This window comes from Pinus tabuliformis, chromosome 2_1 (assembly GCF_031772625.1).
Source record: "Pinus tabuliformis cultivar Carrire ecotype Pingquan chromosome 2_1, CPIR1, whole genome shotgun sequence".
Classification (NCBI taxonomy): domain Eukaryota; kingdom Viridiplantae; phylum Streptophyta; class Pinopsida; order Pinales; family Pinaceae; genus Pinus; species Pinus tabuliformis.
In genome coordinates this window covers 251,074,146-251,093,086 of record NC_142299.1, presented here as the reverse complement: position 1 = coordinate 251,093,086, position 18,941 = coordinate 251,074,146, and the positions used below count along the sequence as shown (strand labels likewise).

Below are 18,941 nucleotides of genomic sequence, written 5' to 3'. Positions count from 1 at the left end.
ACAGGATGCACAATTTTGAGTGATGGTTGGTCAGATTTGTGTCATCGCCCATTGATCAATGTGCTTGTTTATTGTCCTCAAGGGGTAGTTTTCTTGAAGGCAGTGAATGCAATGGATCAAGTGAAGACATCTAAATTCATTTTTGGAATTTTGGATGAAGCGATTCAAGAAGTTGGGGTGGAAAATGTTGTCCATGTTGTTACAGATAATGCATCAAATTGTGTTGGTGCAGGGAAGCTGATTATGGAAAAATATGGGCAGATTTATTGGACCCCTTGTGCAGCTCATTGCTTGGATTTAATGTTGCATGCATAGTTGCAGGAAGCGCCCCCCCCCCCCGGATCCTAGGCCGGAATCGCGTCCCGTACGGAAGCGTTCCGGAAGCGCCAGCCGAAGCGCGATTCCATTTTTGCCGAAGCGCGATTCCGAGTTTTTTGAGCGATTCCTTGTTTTTGAGAAGCGTTGCCCCCGAAGCACGCTTCGGAGGGCGCTTCGGGCCTCCGGAAGCGCACGCTTCACGAGCGCTTCGGAGCGCTTCCGGAAAAATCCGCGCGGGCAAGGAATGACACTTAAATTTTTTTTAATTTTTTTTAAAAGTTAACTTAACTTGCAATGAGGGGGTGGGTTAGGGTGAGTTTAGGGTGAGTTTAGGTGAGGAATGAAAAGCATAAAGCTCCCATTCATTCCTCATTTTCTCACTTTGAGTTTATGAGAGTTGGAGAAGAGAAGAGAGGAGAGGAGAAGAGAAGAGAGGAAAGGAGAGGAGAAGAGAGGAGAGCTTGGAGGAGTGAAGAAGGAGGAGCTAGGAGAAGGAGGAGGAGCTTGGAGCAAGAGCTTGGAGGACTTCATCTACAAGAGCTAAAGAGGTAAGTTCAAACCCCAAACTCCCTTGTTTTTTTGAAAAAAAAATTGTATTTTTCTCCTCCCTCTCCTACTCTTTCCCATTGTTTCTACTTGCTCCTTTATTTACAGGTTGTCCACCACCTATATCCATATTCCAAGATGGTGTTCTTTTGGCTTCTATGTATCATTCCACTCTTGGTTTTAATGATGGCAAGGGTGAGGAATAGAGGGGAAGAGGAAGGGGATGAACTTGGTCCTAATAGTAGTGACCCAATGTATGATGAGGAGGAAGGGTTTGAAGAGGAAGGGGATGAACATGAAGGGGACACTGAAGCACAAGATGGGAAAGGTACATCAACACCCTTGTGGAACTATGTGACCAAACTTGATGGGGGAAAGGGTGGTGGATCTTACAAATTTGTGTGCCCTCATGGTTGTCATGGAGGAAAACCATATTGTGGTTCATATACCCGTCTGAGGAGGCATCTTTGTGGGGTGTTGGATAGTGATGAAAAAAAGGGTTCTGTGGGGGTACAAATTTGCCCAAACATTTCAACTGAAGAAAGAAGAAAATACATCCAAATAGAGATGGCTGCACAACAAAAAAACAAGAAACAAAAAACTCATTCTGAATCAAGTGCAACCTCTAAATTTGGTAGTTTCCCATCTCCTCATGGTACTTCTGCAACCTCTGGAGGTAGAAGAACAATAGGGGATTTCCTTAATGTTGCTGGGAGGGATGATGTGGATGGAAAGATAGTCCGTTTTCTTTGTGCTTGCGGTGTACCATTCAATGTGCTTCGCTCTCCCTATTGGCATGACATGGTAAAGGCCATCAATGAAGCCCCAAAAGGATACAAGGCCCCCAACTATGAGAAAGCTAGAACAGTGTTATTAGAAAGAGAAAAAGCTAAGGTTCAAAGAGCTTTGACACGTTTTACACATGAGTGGGTGGATTCTGGGGTATCCATTGTATCAGATGGGTGGACAAATATTAGAAACCAACATTTGATAAATGTTCTTGGTGTTTCTTCTAGTGGTGCAGTATTTATTGCATGTCATGACTCCTCCTCCATCAGTGCAACTGCACAAAACATTGCAGATCTCCTATTGAAATCAATCAAAGATGTTGGTCCGAATAATGTGGTTCAAGTGATCACAGATAATGCAGCAAATTGTAAGGCAGCAGGAAAAATTATTGAGTGTACTCATCCACACATCTTTTGGTCTGGGTGCCTGGTTCACACATTGAACCTTTTGATGCATGATATTGTGAAACACAAAGATTGTGGGTGGATTGCTGAGGTTTACAGGAAAGGAAAGCAGCTCATTAAATTCATCACAGGGCATACAAGGGTAAACTACTTCTATGGCACTTACTCCAAGTTGCAATTGCTTAAAATTGCAAAGACAAGATTTGCTAGTTATTACCTCACCTTTAGGCGGCTAGTGAGGGTGAGACAAGCTTTAACTAATCTGGTGTGTGCTGAAACATGGGATGAAATTAACACTGACACAGATGGTGCTAATGCAGTCAAGGACACTGTTCTTGACAGTTACTTTTGGTCACAGGTTAAATATGTTTTGCAATTCACCAAACCAATTTATTACATGATCAAGTTTGCAGATTCAGATCGACCAGTAATTGGGGAGGTGTATGAGCAAATGGATAGCATGTTGGGGCAGATTAAAGACATTGTTGAGCCTAGAGATACCACCTTGTACAATTATATTCGTGTAGAGGTGCAAAACCGATGGGAAATGCTAAATATTCCATTGCATGCATTAGCATATGTTTTGACACCTAAATACTATCATCCATCATGGCTTTCAACACCAGCACCTGGGGGGGAAGCAGGAAAAAACCACACCAAGATAGAGAGGTTCACGAAAAATATATGGCTGCATTGAGTAAATTAATCCCTGATGAGGAGGAGGTTGCATTGGTACGGAGACAGGTGAGCAACTATACGCTCAACACTGGTCCATTTGGGAGCATGCATGCAATTCAAGATCGAGAGACTTTTTCTGCTCTTGAGTGGTGGAACATGCATGGAGGGGGTACTCCACTTCTACAGAGTTTGGCATTGCGGGTGCTATCACAGGTGGTAAACACTTCTTCTGCAGAGAGGTGTTGGAGCTCTTATTCTTTCATCCACAGTGTTAAAAGGAACAGGTTGAATTTAGATCGGGCAAAGAGCTTGGTTTATGTTCATTACAACTTGCGATTGTTGTCCCATTACTGTGAAGATGCAAAGTCTAATAAAGACTTGTTGATTTGGGACAAGAATCCAGAGGAGCCCAATTTGGAGGATGGAGTGTTGCGACTAGAGCAATTAGAGGATGCTCTTATCCAGGTACGTCCATTGTGGTATGAATTTTCCAATTTTCCCTTATAAAGCATTTCTCTAATTCATGTTTTTAATTTTTTTGTTAACTAGTGTTTTTTTTTTTGCATGAATTTTTTGAGCGATTCTAGGATGATGATGACCGTGTTGATATGCCACCACCCCCACCCCCATCTGGTCCCTTGGTTCCTAGGTTCCATGGTTCAACACCAACAGCAGGGGGTTCTTCTTCATCAGTTTCAGTGCCACGACTTACACAGGGACCATCTTCTTCATTGCCACCACGTGGAGGCCCGCCATCACGTTCTATTCGTGGTGGAAGGAGGAGAGATTAGTAGATATATTCACAATCTACTACTTTTTGTCATAGATTACTCATTAGACTTGTAGACTTGTGAATTTGAATTTTGAACCTTTTTGGCTTGGCGGTGACCAAGTGACATATTTTGTAAACATTATTATTTGAATTTTGGACATGACAAATGTTGACAGTTGCTCACTTGCTAGATAAATCATAATATGCGCTATGTTTTATGTTTTATAATATGCTTAAATGTTTTATGTTTTATAATATGCTTAAAAATTTGATGTATGTTTGTAATAGCTAGAATATAGATGATTGTTGTACATACTAGTAACTACAATGGAATCATGGATGCCATATCTATCTTGATTTATGCAAAAATATGCATGTTTTCATGTCTTCTACAATTAATTTGGTATTTGGGATGTTTGTTTTGAGTATAAATGCAAAAAAATATAAAAAATATATATATATATAGCAGATGCTTCCGCGGACGCTTCGCTTCCTAGATTTTTGGAAAATGACGCTTCCGCGCTCCCGCTTCCGCTTCCGCGCTTCCTCTTCGCTCCCGCTTCGTGCAACATTGGTTGCATGACTTAGCCAAATTTCCTTGGGTCAATGAAACAATCCGAAGAGCCAAATCAATTTCAAACTTCATCATCAACCATCGTCTCACTTTGAGCATATACAGGAAGAATGCATCAAAAGAGTTGTTGAGGCCTTGTGATACAAGGTTTGCCACTTTTTATATTACTCTGAAAAGAGTTGTTGAGGAAAAAGCGAGCCTAAGAGCTGTTTTTTGCAGCACTGAGTGGGAGAGATCTACTCTCTCAAAAGAAACTAAGGGGAAAAATGTTGAACAAATAGTGCTCAATAATGGCTTTTGGGAAAATGCAAACAAGGTTTTAAAAATTTGTGGCCCAATTGTTAATGTGCTCCGCATGGTTGATGGTGACAAACCTTGTATGGGTTTTGTTTATGAAAGCCTTGATCGTTGCAAAGAGGCCATTGCAACTGCTTTTGATAATGTGGAAGCTGATTACAAGGAGATATGGGATTTAATTGATCATAGATGGAAGATGATGCATAGTCCATTACACGCAGCAGCATGCTATTTGGACCCTAGATTGTTTGGGTTACCAAGACATAGGGACGAAGAAATCATGAATGGACTTATCCAATCTATTGAGAAGCTAAATCCAGATCCAGAGATTGCAGGTTTGATCAGAAGTCAGTTGAGAGCATACAGGTTAATGTCTTGCAATTATATTCCTTTGCATGCAATTATATGAATCTTGTTGTTAATGTCTTGCAATTATATGAATCTTGTTGTATATGAACTGATTGAGACTCTCAACTTGATACAGGTTAGAAGAAGGATTATTTGGAACAGTATCAGCAAAGTATGATAGGAGCAGAAGTGATCCAGCACTATGGTGGGAATTTTATGGTTCAGGGGCACCAGAATTGCAAAATTTTGCAATTCGTATCTTAAGCCAAGGAACAAGTGCATCAGCATGTGAAAGGAATTGGAGTTCCTTTGACCACATTCATTCCAAAAAAAGAAATACACTGTCATCTCAAAATTAGAAGATCTTGTTTATGTTCGTAGTAATTTGCAGTTGGCATTGAAGAATGTGGCTAAAGAGTCATCCAATTCTTCTACTTCGTGGATCGATCCTGTTCCAAATGCAACAATGGATGATGCTGATTTGTACATTGATAGTGACATAAACACTGACAGGGAATTCGCTGATGAATCTGGTGCTGAAGCATCTAGCGGATTCACATCTCATACTGCTCTTGATGACATAGAACTTTTTGATATAACAAGTGGGCAACAGGAACGTCAAGAATAAAACTTGTGTTCCTGTTTTAGATTTCTAGTTTAGTTTTTGCATGAACAATTTGCTAGAGCCTAAAACTGTCAAGCTAGCTGCTAGCCTGCTACTTTAAAGTTTAAAGTTTAAACTGTCTTTTTATCTTATAAATTATAATGCAGAGTTTTTCATTGAACTGCCAAAAGAATATATATTGCTGTTCATTAATTAAATATCTTAGAATATATATTGCTGTCCAAAAGAATATATATTGCTGTTCATTAATTAAATATCTTAGAATATATATTGCTGTCCAAAAGAATATATATTGCTGTTTTTGTATATTTTTTTTATGCCAATCTATCTTTAAAAAATAGTTATGAATGGTTGCTTACAAAGTTACAGCCTACAGGATTTCTTATAATCATGTTTTAATTTTTTTGGGATATTTTCTAGAATTTGTGCTTGTTTTTCATGCCTTGATTGATATATCTATCTTTAATATACATTTTTTTTTCAAATTTCTATATGTCAAATTTTATTGACAAAATTTGAGTTGCCGAACTTTATTCGAAGTTCATGGTCCTCGAACTCGAACCTGGTGACTTAGGTGGAGGAGGTGCCCTTTGGAAATGTACACATGCATTTTGAGGTTTTCTTGGAGTGAGGGGCACTCCTAGACCATTGCCTCACTTGATGCATTATTGACCATTTTGGGGGAAGACATCATGGTGGAGATCACTTTTTACACACATGTGGGTCATTTTCAGCGTATTATTATGTTTTAGAGCTATCTCAAGGTCGGCTTGTTACCTTTGACCTAGTTGAACCCTCAAGTAAACTTGTTTTTGGGTTTTCACTTGTAAAATTAGTGCAGTGAGACATCGTTTCCCTCATATAAATAGAGGGGAGTCTCACACACTTATTCATCATCATCATTCATCACACTTATCTCTCGTTGGAAGTACGCACTAGCTATTGTTGACTTTTCTACTTTGCTACAATGTAACAATGTTATCAAAACTAGACCGTTCATCAAACCAGTAGATCCCTCTAACCAAGAATCAGTCAGAACCAGTAAAAACTCCAAACCAAAAACACATAAAATATTTAAATTTTAAAGAAAAACACATATATTCATGTGCATCCATATGAATCCAAACCATTTATACACAAATAAGCAAAAGTTCTCATTTATAGAGCATGTAAGGGTGCACAATGTACATAACCAAAATAAGACCAAGTGCAATCCATCTTTGAACTGAAAATATATCACAAAACAAGCCCTAGATGGCCTCTAGCATCCAAAAGAAATCATGCTACAACAAATACCTACATATCATCAAAATATTTCCCTATATTGGGATCTTCGTCATCAATATCACACTCTAAGCATTAAAATAAGATAAAAAAGCTCAGCGTGTCAATTCAAGATTTTGTTTGAGTGATAGGTACATTTTTAGTAGGATCACGATAGAGTTCAACAATCAATGCCACTATCATCAAGGTACAGAGAGGGCTTGGTGCTCTTAATTAAATATCAGTTCCATACCCTCATACATGACAAAATCCAATGGAAACATTGCAATCTCCCCAATTCTGAAATCCTAAAAATTGTTAAGTCTGTTGGATTTTGAATGAGATATAAAATTCTACTTTCTACATATGAAATCCAATGAGGCCACGACCACTCAAACATCTAGAGTCATTTCATAGTAATGTTACAAATTTAAGTAAAAGGATGAAAATGAAAGATAAAGGAGAATGTCACTTTTACTTTAAGAATTTAACATTACCATGAATTGCATAGCCATAGTAGGGCCATAGGCTTGAATATTAGGCACCTATAGTGGGCCAATACCCAGCTAAGACAAAAAAAAAAAAAAATATTAAAAATAAATCAAAATAGGCCCCATCTGTTGCATCATTTGCAGCGTTTCTGAACCGGAACGGAATCGAATTGTTCGGTACGATTTAGGAGGCAGGTCCGACCGGTTTTTCCCTCCAATCGGTTGTATCAGCCGATTCAGAGCGTTTTGGTCCAGTTCTGATAACACTGCAATATAATTTTGTGGAGCAAATTATCTTTTGACAAAGAATTTCGCATGAGGATACTTCTTTGGGATTGACTGAAAAGAATTTTGTGGAATATCATGACTTTAACGTTAATCTTCTTCCATTTTTGCATACTATAATATGTGAATTAGGGTTTCCATATGTGCCATGTCAAAATTGCAATATTTACCTTGGAATCTTGATTCTTCATGGTATGTGAAATTGTTTTCCTTGAATCCTTCAAAAGAATTTTAAAATATGCCTCTCTTGAACTTAAAATCTCCCATGTAAGTGTTGAAAAATGCAGCTACAGTCAGTACTTTCATTGGCAAATAATTGGAGACAAAATTGATTTTTATGTTGAAAAGGGCGGCTTCGAAAAGTTTAGGTCGACTCCATGGTTGAAGGTGGCTTTTCAAGGCTCATGACCCTTCATGTTGACCACTATAAATATAGCTAAGTTGGAGATCATTTGAGCAATCAACAAGCATCAAAAACTCGTTGGATTTGCCTCAGTTCATTCGCAAATGCGAACGAAGAAAAGGAGGACATTTGAACTATGTTGACCATCTTCTCTCTATTGTTGATCTGTGTTGACCAAACTTATTCTGGTTGTTTGTCTGAACTGTGAAGAAGGTCGAACTCTCTGTTGACTACACACTATTAACTCTTGGACCTGTTTGTTGAGAAATCAAGGGTTGCTAGATTATGGTGATTTCTCTTACTTTGATAACTGTTTGTGATATTCTTTTACTTAAACTTGATGTACTTACAATTAATTTCTTCTTTCTCTTAATTATTGTTGTGTTCTTATCATCAAATAGCTACCAAATTATGAAGATCAATGAGATAAGGGGCCACAAAATGTACGCTGCTAGCCAAGGCCAAAACCTCTCCTCTTGAGAGGAAAATGCACAAGAATTCTTCTCTTCTTATAGAATCTTCAAAAGATGAATTCCAAGACCTATGACCCAAGACCAAGACCCCTCCAAGACCAAGTCAAACCTTTTCTTGATGAGCTTGCTTCTCACAAAGTCAACCCCAAGTCAACCTAATTCATGTTAGAAAATCAGAAAGGCAAAAATATTTTCTTATACTTGATAATTACTCGTGTAATTCTTATTTGCTTATTATTTTTTGTGTTATTCTTTAGTTCATCAAGAAATTATCAAAACCGTATAAAGATTAGGGACACCACCCCACTCTAGGGGAAAACCCAGTCAAAATCTCTTCCTTCAATAGTTTCACAAGACAATCCAAAACTTCTTGACCTAGACATAGACTTTCTCCAATCACTAGGTCAGCCCTTTCCTTCTTCTGCAAATGACAACCTTCCAGCACTATCTTCGACCTAGAATAGCCACAGCAGTAGCAGCGCTTTGATGCAGCAGAAATTTTGACCTAGCAACTTCGATCTTGATGCAGCAGCTTCAACCCAGTAACTTCGACTGTGATGCAACGCTTTGACCTAGAAGCAGCGCTTCGACTTTGAAGTAGTTCGACCTAGAAGCAACACTTCGACCCTAAAGCAGCACTTTGACTTAGAAGCAGCTAGTACTTAGAAGCAACACTTCAACCTTGATGTAGTACTTCGATCTAGTTGCAGTAGCCCAGAAGATTCCACACATCTGAGAGAGATATGAACCAAAAACCTTCGATCCTGCAATTTCTTGTCTTCTTCTGCAACTTCACACTTTTTCACTGATTCTTCATGGAGATCAAACTTGTGTGAGTGATGGTCTATCAAATGAATCAAATTGCTCTTATATATACCTGGTATGGAGGTGAAAATTTTCATTTTGACTCAAAAATAATTTTTCTACATGATTCAAAAGCCCAAGAAGGGTCTCATTAAATGTACAATGACTCTAATGACTCAGTATAAATCCTAGAAGTCCTCAATGGGGACTTTGACCTAAAACATGATGACCCAAGCATGAAACCCATGCTTTAATAAGTCATAATAATAATAATAAAATTCTTTTTCATAAGTACATTTCATTGTGACTCAAATACAATTATGAAGACCGAACCTAGTTACATTCTTCAACACTCCCTCTTAACTAGGGAGGTATTCATAATAACAAGTACAAGGAAAATCTCAAAACATATGAACTATGAAGAGTTTAGGCACCGCAATGCCATGGACTAGATTCCTGACTAGGGAAATCTATCCGGGTGAGACTAAGATGGACTAAAGCTTTCAGCCTCTCTAGGTACCATCAGGCTTACTTGCTAACCATCAACCCAGGGATCCAAGTGTGTATCTGAGGTCGAGCTCTATGACCAACGCCACCCTCCCTACTTCGGGATCTAAACATCAACACATAGATGTCCTCCCAAGTAGTGTGTATCACACACAAAGCCTCAACACTCCTGATTATACCAATCGGTAGCAAATCCTCCCCAATCAAATAGATCGGTAACAAATTTCTCTCGATCAAACTGATCGATAACAACAAGCATGTAAAACATGTTATCAAACCTCCGAGAGATTTACCTGTACAAACAACCCTAATCAATAGAAAATTTCAAATACACATAAGTAAGCACAAACCTCTAGGTTCTTTCAGACAACTTGATGTTGCTTCTCAATTTATCACAGTAGGACTTTCAAATGAATCTAGAAGATTCCTCAACCATACAACTTCCTTTCCTACTTCACATGCAGCAACATATTCTTTAACCAAATCTCACTTTCCTTCTTTTAGTAGTACCTCAAAGTGCATTCTCCAATTTCTTCTTTCAAGGTATGACCATAATATGCCCTCCCTCTCAACTTGGGAAGATTTCTTCTATCCATGCTCCCTCTTAACTTAGGGAGATCAACTTTTGTCTATAACATTAGAGAATCTTTCATGGCTTCCATCCATCTTATCAGAGTCTAAATGACCATCGTCATTCATATAACTTTCTTCGTCATGCTTATCAACTTTTACTTACAAACATCTTCATTATCTTGAAGATTATGTCCCTGCACAACTTAGATAGAAAGTACAACCAAATCTATAGAAGCATGAAGTTAACCATATCAAAATCATATAATAATGGAAGCATTAGACTTTAGACACTAGATACCTAACCTTAGTTAGGTTCATAATCAGTAGCTTAGAAAAGATATCAATCTTATTATTTCTAGGGCCGCAATATCTCTTTCAACAATATGACAAATTCTTCTATAACATATAGCAAACCCTAGAAACAATTCAAACAAGTATAATTCAACAATGCATTTAACAACTTTTTGAATTCATATGTTAGATTTCTACTAGGATTTAGTGCAAGATCCTAGATTTCATACATGAGCCATTAAGCTTCAACAATCAAAACCAATCACAACTCAATTTCAGATTTCAACAATCTTCCATAAATCACAGATTAACGCACTCCTCATATATTAGGGAATTGAACTTCTACTAAGGTTTAGTTACAAAACCCTATAATTCACAAACATTATCATCCTAGAGTATCAAACTTCGACTAGGGCTTAGTTCCAAACCCTAGGACTTATGACCATCAACAATTAGGTCAACACATATATCTAGGATTCCATCATCATGCACAAGCATATCATAACAACATATGTTAGTCAAACCCAATGACACAAACACATTATTTGATTAGATGGAAAAACATATGTCTAGGGTTTCATTCCTAGGACATTATCTAAAATAAGGGTCTTGCTCATAAACCCTACCAAACCTTAAAGATCTAGGGTTTCAACAGCAAACCCTAATTTATCAATACTTCAAAGGTTTGGGATTTCAAACATCACCATTCAACCCTAACAAGTTAGGGTTTTCATAACCATACCAAAACCCCAAACATGACATCATCAAAGCATCAAACATTTTCTTTAGACTTCATCAATAACCCTAAGTAGGCTAGGGTTTCATACATTATCATCGACATACCCTTAAGTTAGGTTTTTACAAAGAACCTTTTTAGGGTTCCACAAGAATAATCAAAGATATGAGGGTATATTTATCTAATGATGAATCACCCAATCAAGAATCTTTATGATTCAAGAGAGCTAGACACAATAATGTTAGTAATGTAGAATAGTTTATCAAGAATGAATATACCTTTATCATGAAGAGAGCAAAACTTATAGTCTAAGGCATACCTTTTGTTTCTTAACAAACCTTGTAATTCCAATGCTTTGTCTTGTGAGGCCTTCTTCCATAATCCTTGAGTATTCAACAAGCCTTTCCTTTTGTTTCTTAACAAACCTTGTAATTCCAATGCTTTGTCTTGTGAGGCCTTCTTCCATAATCCTTGAGTATTCAGCAAGCCTTTCCTAAACAAGGAAAATATGAATAGAAATGTGATTAGTATTTAATACAAATAAATGTAGATAAGTAAGGTGTTAAAATCGGCAACTAGGGCCAAACTCCACATGGGCCATCTTATATATGACAGATGATATTTTTCTTGGATTCCTCTCTCCGAGAGGTGTAGGATTGATCTAGAGATCATTCAATTCTGACATGTACAAATGAAGTTATGAATTTATTTTGATTATGGGAAAATTGCCAAGGTCGGCAACAAACTCATGTAGGCTCAGAAGCCCAACAATGATGTCTATTCATTCTCAACGTTAGCCTATAAATACATGATGTCTCATCCTCATTTGGACCCACTCATCTTCACACGTCTCTCTATCTCCTCATCTGATTGGGTACGCACTCTTGGGCAACATCTTTCTCCACACGTGCGAAGGAAAGGAGGACAAATTTTATGTTTCTGCATTGACCAAGTTTGACCGAATTTTCTGAGGTTGTTTTTGGGTCGCGTTGACCATGCACTAATCATCTTTGACTGCGTTTTCTGGTGGAGAAATTATGTACAAGCAGGTTGCATTTATGGGCACAAAAATCAAGGCAACCCATTGACTTTGACCAAAGTTGACTGTGGCTAGGGCTGACTGCAGGTTGACTGTTTGACAAGATTTTGAATGGGCTAATTTCGCACTGTTTTGAGGGTTGATTCATCTACTGTTTGGAGGCTGAAGTTGACTGAAGATGACCAAATTGTTGAGGGTCAAATCTGCCATGTTGACCAGCGTTGACTTTTCTAGTTAGGGCTCTTTTGTTGTTGTTATAAATTGTCGAAATTAGTAAATTGTACTATCTCTCTCTACTGAACTATTGAATACTACAAGAAGATTTGACCAAGGGTTTCCCCACATTAGGATTTGCCCCTGGCTGGTGCCGCATCTTGTGTCCTCTTGTCTTGGTGTGTCTTCTTGTTAAAATTGGGAACTAGGGCCAAACTCCATGTGGGTCATCTTATTTATGACAGCTGATATTTTTCTTGGATTCTTCTCATCAAGAGGTGTAGGATTGATCTAAAGATCATCTGATTCCAACATGTATTCATGGAGATATGAATTTATTTGTGTTATGGGACAATTCGTCAAGGTTGGCCAGCAACCAAATTGCCCCCACTTATCCTCCACGTTTTAGTACAAATAGAAGAGTACTTTAAGTCATTTGACACACTCACTCTTGTGACCTCTCTTCATTTTGTTTTGGGTTTGATGAAGATGAGATCTAGAGGGAGTGCCCTAGGTGATATGCTACCCTAATAGGAGATGCCCTAGAAGCTCTGATGGAGAAGGCTCTATGAGTCTACGCTGTCATGGACAAGGCTCTACGCTGCCCTAATGGAGAAGCCTAATGCAGCCATGGAAGAAGCCTTACTGTTATCATGGAGAAACACCTACATTGGCATGGAAATAAGCCCTAAAAGTTGAAATGAAGAAGCCCTACTTACAGTTAAGAATATGCCCTAACTGTTGTTCTAATTGAAACGCAGTCATGAAGGATAGATGCTAAACGTTGTCATGAAGTCCTGATGCTAAACGTTGTCATGAACAGATCCTAATGCTAAACGTTTTCATGGAGGATCTATCCTACCCTAGCCGCAGTAAGGAAGTAAACACAGTCTCCTAGCCGCAACACTTAAGGCAACAAGAAGGGACACTTATATACAACAATAATACGTTGTCCTAGGCCGCATTCATAAAGGGTTTAGATGCAGCAAGGGGAGGCCCTTGACAAGCCCTAACGCAATCAAGAAAGAGATGCATACACAGTCCATGAAAGAATCTAAGTCGCAGTTAAGGAGGGTGTTATAGGCAGCTCAAGGAGGCTCCAATCAACAACATTTAAATAGGCACTAGGACGCAGTCATTAAAGGCCTCAATCCGCAGTTCGAGGTAGACCTTACATGTTGTTTACGGGAGGAGGGTCACAAGCAGTTGGTTGTTGTCCTAAAAAAAGTCTTGCACAATCATCTAGCCACTTGTTGTTGGACACAACATGGTTATGTTTTGGTATGGTATCCTAGGCATATGTATCCTATAAGAAGAAGCTATGGGGTTGTTGTTTGAAGAATGAAAGGATCAGTACATGAATGGGACCTGCTGAAGGAGTCTGCTACTATAGCCTAGCTTCTCTGCTAGGTTGTAAGCCATAGCAAGCAGCTAAGATTGGTATTCAGTGAATGTGTGATGGTGCAACATAGTGCACAGTAACAGTGTGCAGCATATAGGTGACAATGAGGATGGTTGCATCATGGTGCAGTATGGTGCAGCACAATGGATGTAGTACGATGCAGCACAATGGTACATCATGGTGATGATGGGCATGGATGTATAGCAGCAGCACGATGCATTGCAGCAACTTGTTGATGATGGGTACAACATGATGATGAGGTATTGCTCAGTGATGGGAGAAGCATAGTGATGAGAGCAGCTCAGTGATTGGGTGCAGCATAGTGTCACGTGCAGCATGATGATGAGGTGCAACACAGTGATGGAGTCACCTTGAAGGATCAGTTGAAGCAGTATGCCTTCACCTGAGTTCAGATCAGCTACCTCATTATGTTATCTTCATGGTGAAGATCTCTGCTCTTATCTTGTCAAGTCAAAGTGTTGACTTCTGATGTATATGTACTATCTCTCTCTTTGCTGAACTATTGAAGAACATAAGAAGAATTGATCAAGGATTTCCCCACATTGGGGTTAGTCCCTGGCTAGCGCCACATCTTGTGTCCTCTTGTCTTGCCTTGTTTTCTGCGATTTGTGTTTATGTTCTATCTGCATTTTACTATCATGCTAAATGTGATTGCTAATCTAGAATTGATATTGAGCTAATATGGAAAATTGAAGTAAATTTGCTCTCCGCATAGGACATACCTAAAATTAACACTTCTACTATTTATGTTCTATCTGCATTTTACTATCATGTTGATGTGATTGCTAATCTTGATATTGGGCTAATAAAGAAATTGAAGTAAAATTGCTAAGGCATAGAAAATACCATTGTTGCCTAAAATTTACATAAGGGAAACCAAAAAATCAAAAGGTAATACAAGGAGTAAGATACTTATCTTTGGAAGTTGGTGAGGGCTGCCTCCAAACTCAAGGGATACCTATAACCTTATAAAAACAATTCAAAGATGTTTTTCCAGAATATGTTAAACCAACAAATACTAGAAATCAAAAATGAAACAACTAAATCTTTGAGCAAAGGACTTAGTAGTGTAAGTCTCTTATATCTTTAGCTTTATTCTTCTTTGGAGATCCTTCTTCAACAACATTAGCTTGGTCCTTGACACCTGTTCTTTTTCTTATTCTTCCGATTGTTAGGACAATCACTTTTATAGTGACCCATTTTATGACATTGGTAGCATTCTATTTTGGATATGTCTACCTTCCTTCTTGGCCCTTTTGAATTTTTGAAGTTTCCTTTCTTGTGATGAGTGGAGTAGGCATTTGAAACTTTCTCTTCTTCATTGTTGGTTACTAATGAGATTCTCATCTCTTCTTGGCTGCAGGCATTCCATAATTCTTCAAATGAAGGAGTTTCTTTCCAACTGTTGATTCTTGAGCACTCCAAGTAGGTGGCAGTCCCAATAATGCAATAACCACTAGCTCTTTTTCCTGTACAATCTCATCTATGGCTTGATGGTCATCTCTAATTCTAGCTATCCTTATAAAGAAAGAAGCCACAGTGTCATCTTTTGTTATTTTTGTGGTCCTTTGCTCATTCTTAAGACTTGCTACTTGACCAATGTTCTTGAGAGTGAACAATTTTGATAAGGCTTCATACATTTCTTGAGCAGAGTCTATGTTGGAAATGTATGGGACAAGATTGTCCTTTATACCTTCTATTAGTGCCATAGCCAATATTTGTGACTCTCTAAACTTCACTCTATCTGCGTCACTACATCCTTTGGTAGGTTTCTTTACCTTTCCTCTGACCAAATCTAGGACTTTGTTTTTCTAAAGAATGAGATCAATTATTTTCTTCCATGACCTGTAATTTGATGCTCCTTCTAATTTTTTCTCTCCCTTTAATGGGTTAGACATTGTCCTTGAAGGTAGTAAGCTTCTTTCCTTGTAAGATCTACTTATATGATCCCTTGCTCAACTTTTTGAGGTTTCTTAGACTCCTTTCAATGGATCCTCAAATGCCCTTCTTCCTTCTTCACCTTACTTAGAAACCACATTAGAAAATCAGAAAGGCAGAAAGATTTTCTTATACTTCATAATTACTTGTGTAATTCTTATTTGCTTATTATCTTTTGTGTTCTTCTTTAGTTCATCAAGCAATTATCAAAACCATATAAAGATTAGGGACACCAGATGTAGGCGAAAAGCCAGGATAAAACCCCACTCTATGGGAAAACCTAGTCAACAACTCTTCCTTCAATAATTTCATGAGACAATCCAAGACTTCTTGGCCTAGACACAAATGACAACCTTCCCTTCTTCTGCAAATGACAACCTTCCAGCACTATCTTCGACCTAGAACAGCAACATCAATAGCAGCAACTTGATGCAACAGAAATTTCGATCTAGCAACTTCGATCTTGATGCAGCAGCTTCAACCCAGTGACTTCGACTTTGATGCAGCACTTCGACCTAGAAGCAGCACTTTGACTTTGAAGTACTTCGACCTAGAAGCAGCACTTCGACCCTGAAGCAGTAGCAGAATTTCAGCCTTAATACAGTACTTCAATCAAGTTGAAATAGCCCAGAAAATTCCACACGTGTGAGAAAGAGATGACCCAAAAACCTTCGATCTTGCAATTTCTTGTCTTCTTTTGCAACTTCGCACTTTTTCATTGCTTCTTCTTGGAGATCAAGCTTGTGTGAGTGATGATCTCTCAAAAGAATCAAATTACTCTTATATATACCCTTTTCTAGAGTTCGAATTCCCTTCTTGTAGGCCGACTTGAACTGGTAAGGGTCGGCTTGGTGTGGAGGTGACAATTCATTTTTTACTCAAAAATAATTCTTCTTACATGATTCAAAAGCCTAATAAGGATCTCATTAAATGTACAATGACTCTAATGACTCGGTATAAATCCTAGAAGTCCTCAATGGGGACTTTGACCTAAAACATCATGACCCAAGCATGAAACCCATGCTTTAATAAGTCATAATAATAATAATAATAATAATAATAAAATCATAAGTACATTTCATTGTGACTCAAATACAATTATGAAGACCGAACCTAGTTACATTCTTCAACACTTCAAACTTCAGATTTCGGCCTCTCCTTTAGAAATTTGGTTGTTGCTTCAGAACTGCAATTTTCGGCTTCTACTACAGAACCCTAGTTTGGCAAGTGTGTGAAAAGATGGTGAATTTTTCCTCCCTTCTCCTTCGCTTAGTTTGATCTCCTTTCCTTAATAACTCGACTTTCAATCTTGATGCTCCTTGATGTGGCTGCAATATGATCTTGCTGCAACTCAAAAATGCCCTAATTCTTCTTCGCATGTATGGAATATTTAGCCGTAAAAATAGTCCTTGAAACTTCGGTTTTGTCTTCTTCTTGTTCTCTTCTTGTTTGTAATTTGTGTCCTTGTGCTTGTATGAACTTCTTGGATGTCCTTTCAAATGAGGTCAAGCTTCTATATATATAGGCTTGTAGGCCGACTTACCTTCTTATAGGCCAACTTGGTCTTGGAGGACTTTTGACTCTAAATAAATTTCTTTTACATGATACAAAGTGCCCAATGGGGTCTTTCATATATGACAATGACTTAATCAACTTCTTGACTCTATGAAAAACCCTACAAGCACTCAATGGGTGCTTGCCCTACAAATAAATTGACCTTGAGCATGAAACCCATGCTACAAAAATAAAAATAAGGTTTTTTGAATTTTCTTTCTTTTTACAATACACAAGAATAAAGAGTACATTTCATATTTATGAAGACCAAACCTAGTTACATACTTTAACTCTGTGAATTTTCGAACCTGTTGACTTTGGCCTGCTACACCTATGTTGACCATAGAGAATTTATGTTGACCAAGTTGCTATTGTACTGCACTTTGACTGGACTTTGACTAGTAATTCTATAGTGACAAAATAAGAGAGTGGTTCTCTCCATATTGAATATATTTGACTTAGTTTTGGATGGTCAAAAGTTGACCTTTGACTAGTTGTTATTGGAAAAATTGAATTGGAATCTCTCTCATAAGGAAAGTTGATTGGGGTTTCCCCTCAATGGGTTTTTCCTTGGTCATTGACCTAATTTTGGTGTCTCTTTCTCTACTGTGATATCTCTCACTCATTGTTTATGGTTGTAATTTTTCAAGTGTGATTGCTTGATCCTTGATATGCTCTAAATATCATATTTAATGCTCGAAAGAAGACTAAAGTATCATTGGAAGTAGTTACCAGATTTGAAAAATTATTTCTAGTGCTGCATTCACTAGAAAAACAACAGTAATAAAGCCATTAGAGTTTTCTAAGTAGAGATTTTGGCTCTCTCACCCTCTTCATCAAGGTTGTCCTCATGAGGCCCTAAAAGACTCCATTGCCCAATTAAAGCAAGGCACTAGTTTAGTAGGTGTTGATCAACCCCTCCTTTATACACATTTTCTCTCTCTTCTTTCTAAGATTTAGGTATCTAGGGTTGGGGTTAGGGTTTCCTTAAAATTGTGTTTAATAGTAATTTTATTTGATGTATTATTGCCTTCTTAATAGGGATTGCATTTAATAACTTGAAAAAGGGAATATCTAGCATTAATTGCATACTAAAAGCCTATAAGTATGGCTGACAACATTTCTTTTATTGCTGCTTTATGCATGTTTCAGCCAATAAAACTCACTTGCCTACCCTAAAACTTGCTTACCTAATTGATAGCCTTGTCCCTTTATTGATCTATACTTGGAAGGCTATTTCTTCTAGCTGTTATATGACATTGCATGCCATATCATTGAATACCTCTCAAACCCTAACTTACAACAGCTTGTTAATCTATATAAGAGGTCTTGGGAAAGGATACTTCAACCCTAGTAAAGATTATCTTAGCCTTATAGGCTTCATTGGTACATTTTTCCCATCATTAGGCCTTGCATCACCTTTTTTCCCATCATGACGTCTTGCATCACCTTAAATCCTTCTTGTTGAATATCCGTAGGTGATATTTATAGGGAAGCCTCCCTTCAGAGATTTGATTCACTACTAAACAGCTGGAGAAAGGTCGTTGAAGTAACAGTGGTGGCTGATCTCTTGTTGCCATAACGTCTGGATTTGCCT

The 18,941-nt window shown here is 38.0% G+C and overlaps 3 protein-coding genes across 4 annotated transcripts in view; 2 read left to right on the top strand and 1 right to left on the bottom strand.

Annotated features, from left to right (window-relative positions):
* The window catches only part of LOC149199638 (mitochondrial inner membrane protein OXA1-like), a 145,876-nt gene that overhangs the window by 28,724 nt on the left and 98,211 nt on the right, over nucleotides 1–18,941 (bottom strand). The gene's annotated exons all lie outside the window — the stretch shown is intronic.
* Nucleotides 2,258–3,687, top strand: LOC149199640 (uncharacterized). Its single transcript, XM_089399428.1, has 2 exons — nucleotides 2,258–3,200; nucleotides 3,323–3,687. The coding sequence occupies exons 1-2, from the start codon at nucleotides 2,667–2,669 to the stop codon at nucleotides 3,524–3,526; spliced, it is 738 nt and encodes a 245-aa protein (XP_089255554.1). The 5' UTR covers nucleotides 2,258–2,666; the 3' UTR covers nucleotides 3,527–3,687.
* Nucleotides 4,091–5,085, top strand: LOC149199639 (uncharacterized). Its single transcript, XM_089403659.1, has 2 exons — nucleotides 4,091–4,744; nucleotides 4,863–5,085. Exons 1-2 carry the CDS (start codon nucleotides 4,437–4,439, stop codon nucleotides 5,083–5,085), a joined length of 531 nt encoding a protein of 176 aa, XP_089259785.1. The 5' UTR covers nucleotides 4,091–4,436.

Bases quoted from the DNA above. Each gene is read 5' to 3' on its own strand.
- LOC149199640 (XM_089399428.1), top strand. From the start codon at position 2,667: ATGGCTTTCAACACCAGCACCTGGGGGGGAAGCAGGAAAAAACCACAC. The intron at 3,201-3,322 runs GTACGTCCATTG...GAGCGATTCTAG, and splicing joins TAGAGGATGCTCTTATCCAG to GATGATGATGACCGTGTTGA.
- LOC149199639 (XM_089403659.1), top strand. From the start codon at position 4,437: ATGGTTGATGGTGACAAACCTTGTATGGGTTTTGTTTATGAAAGCCTT. The intron at 4,745-4,862 runs GTTAATGTCTTG...AACTTGATACAG, and splicing joins AGTCAGTTGAGAGCATACAG to GTTAGAAGAAGGATTATTTG.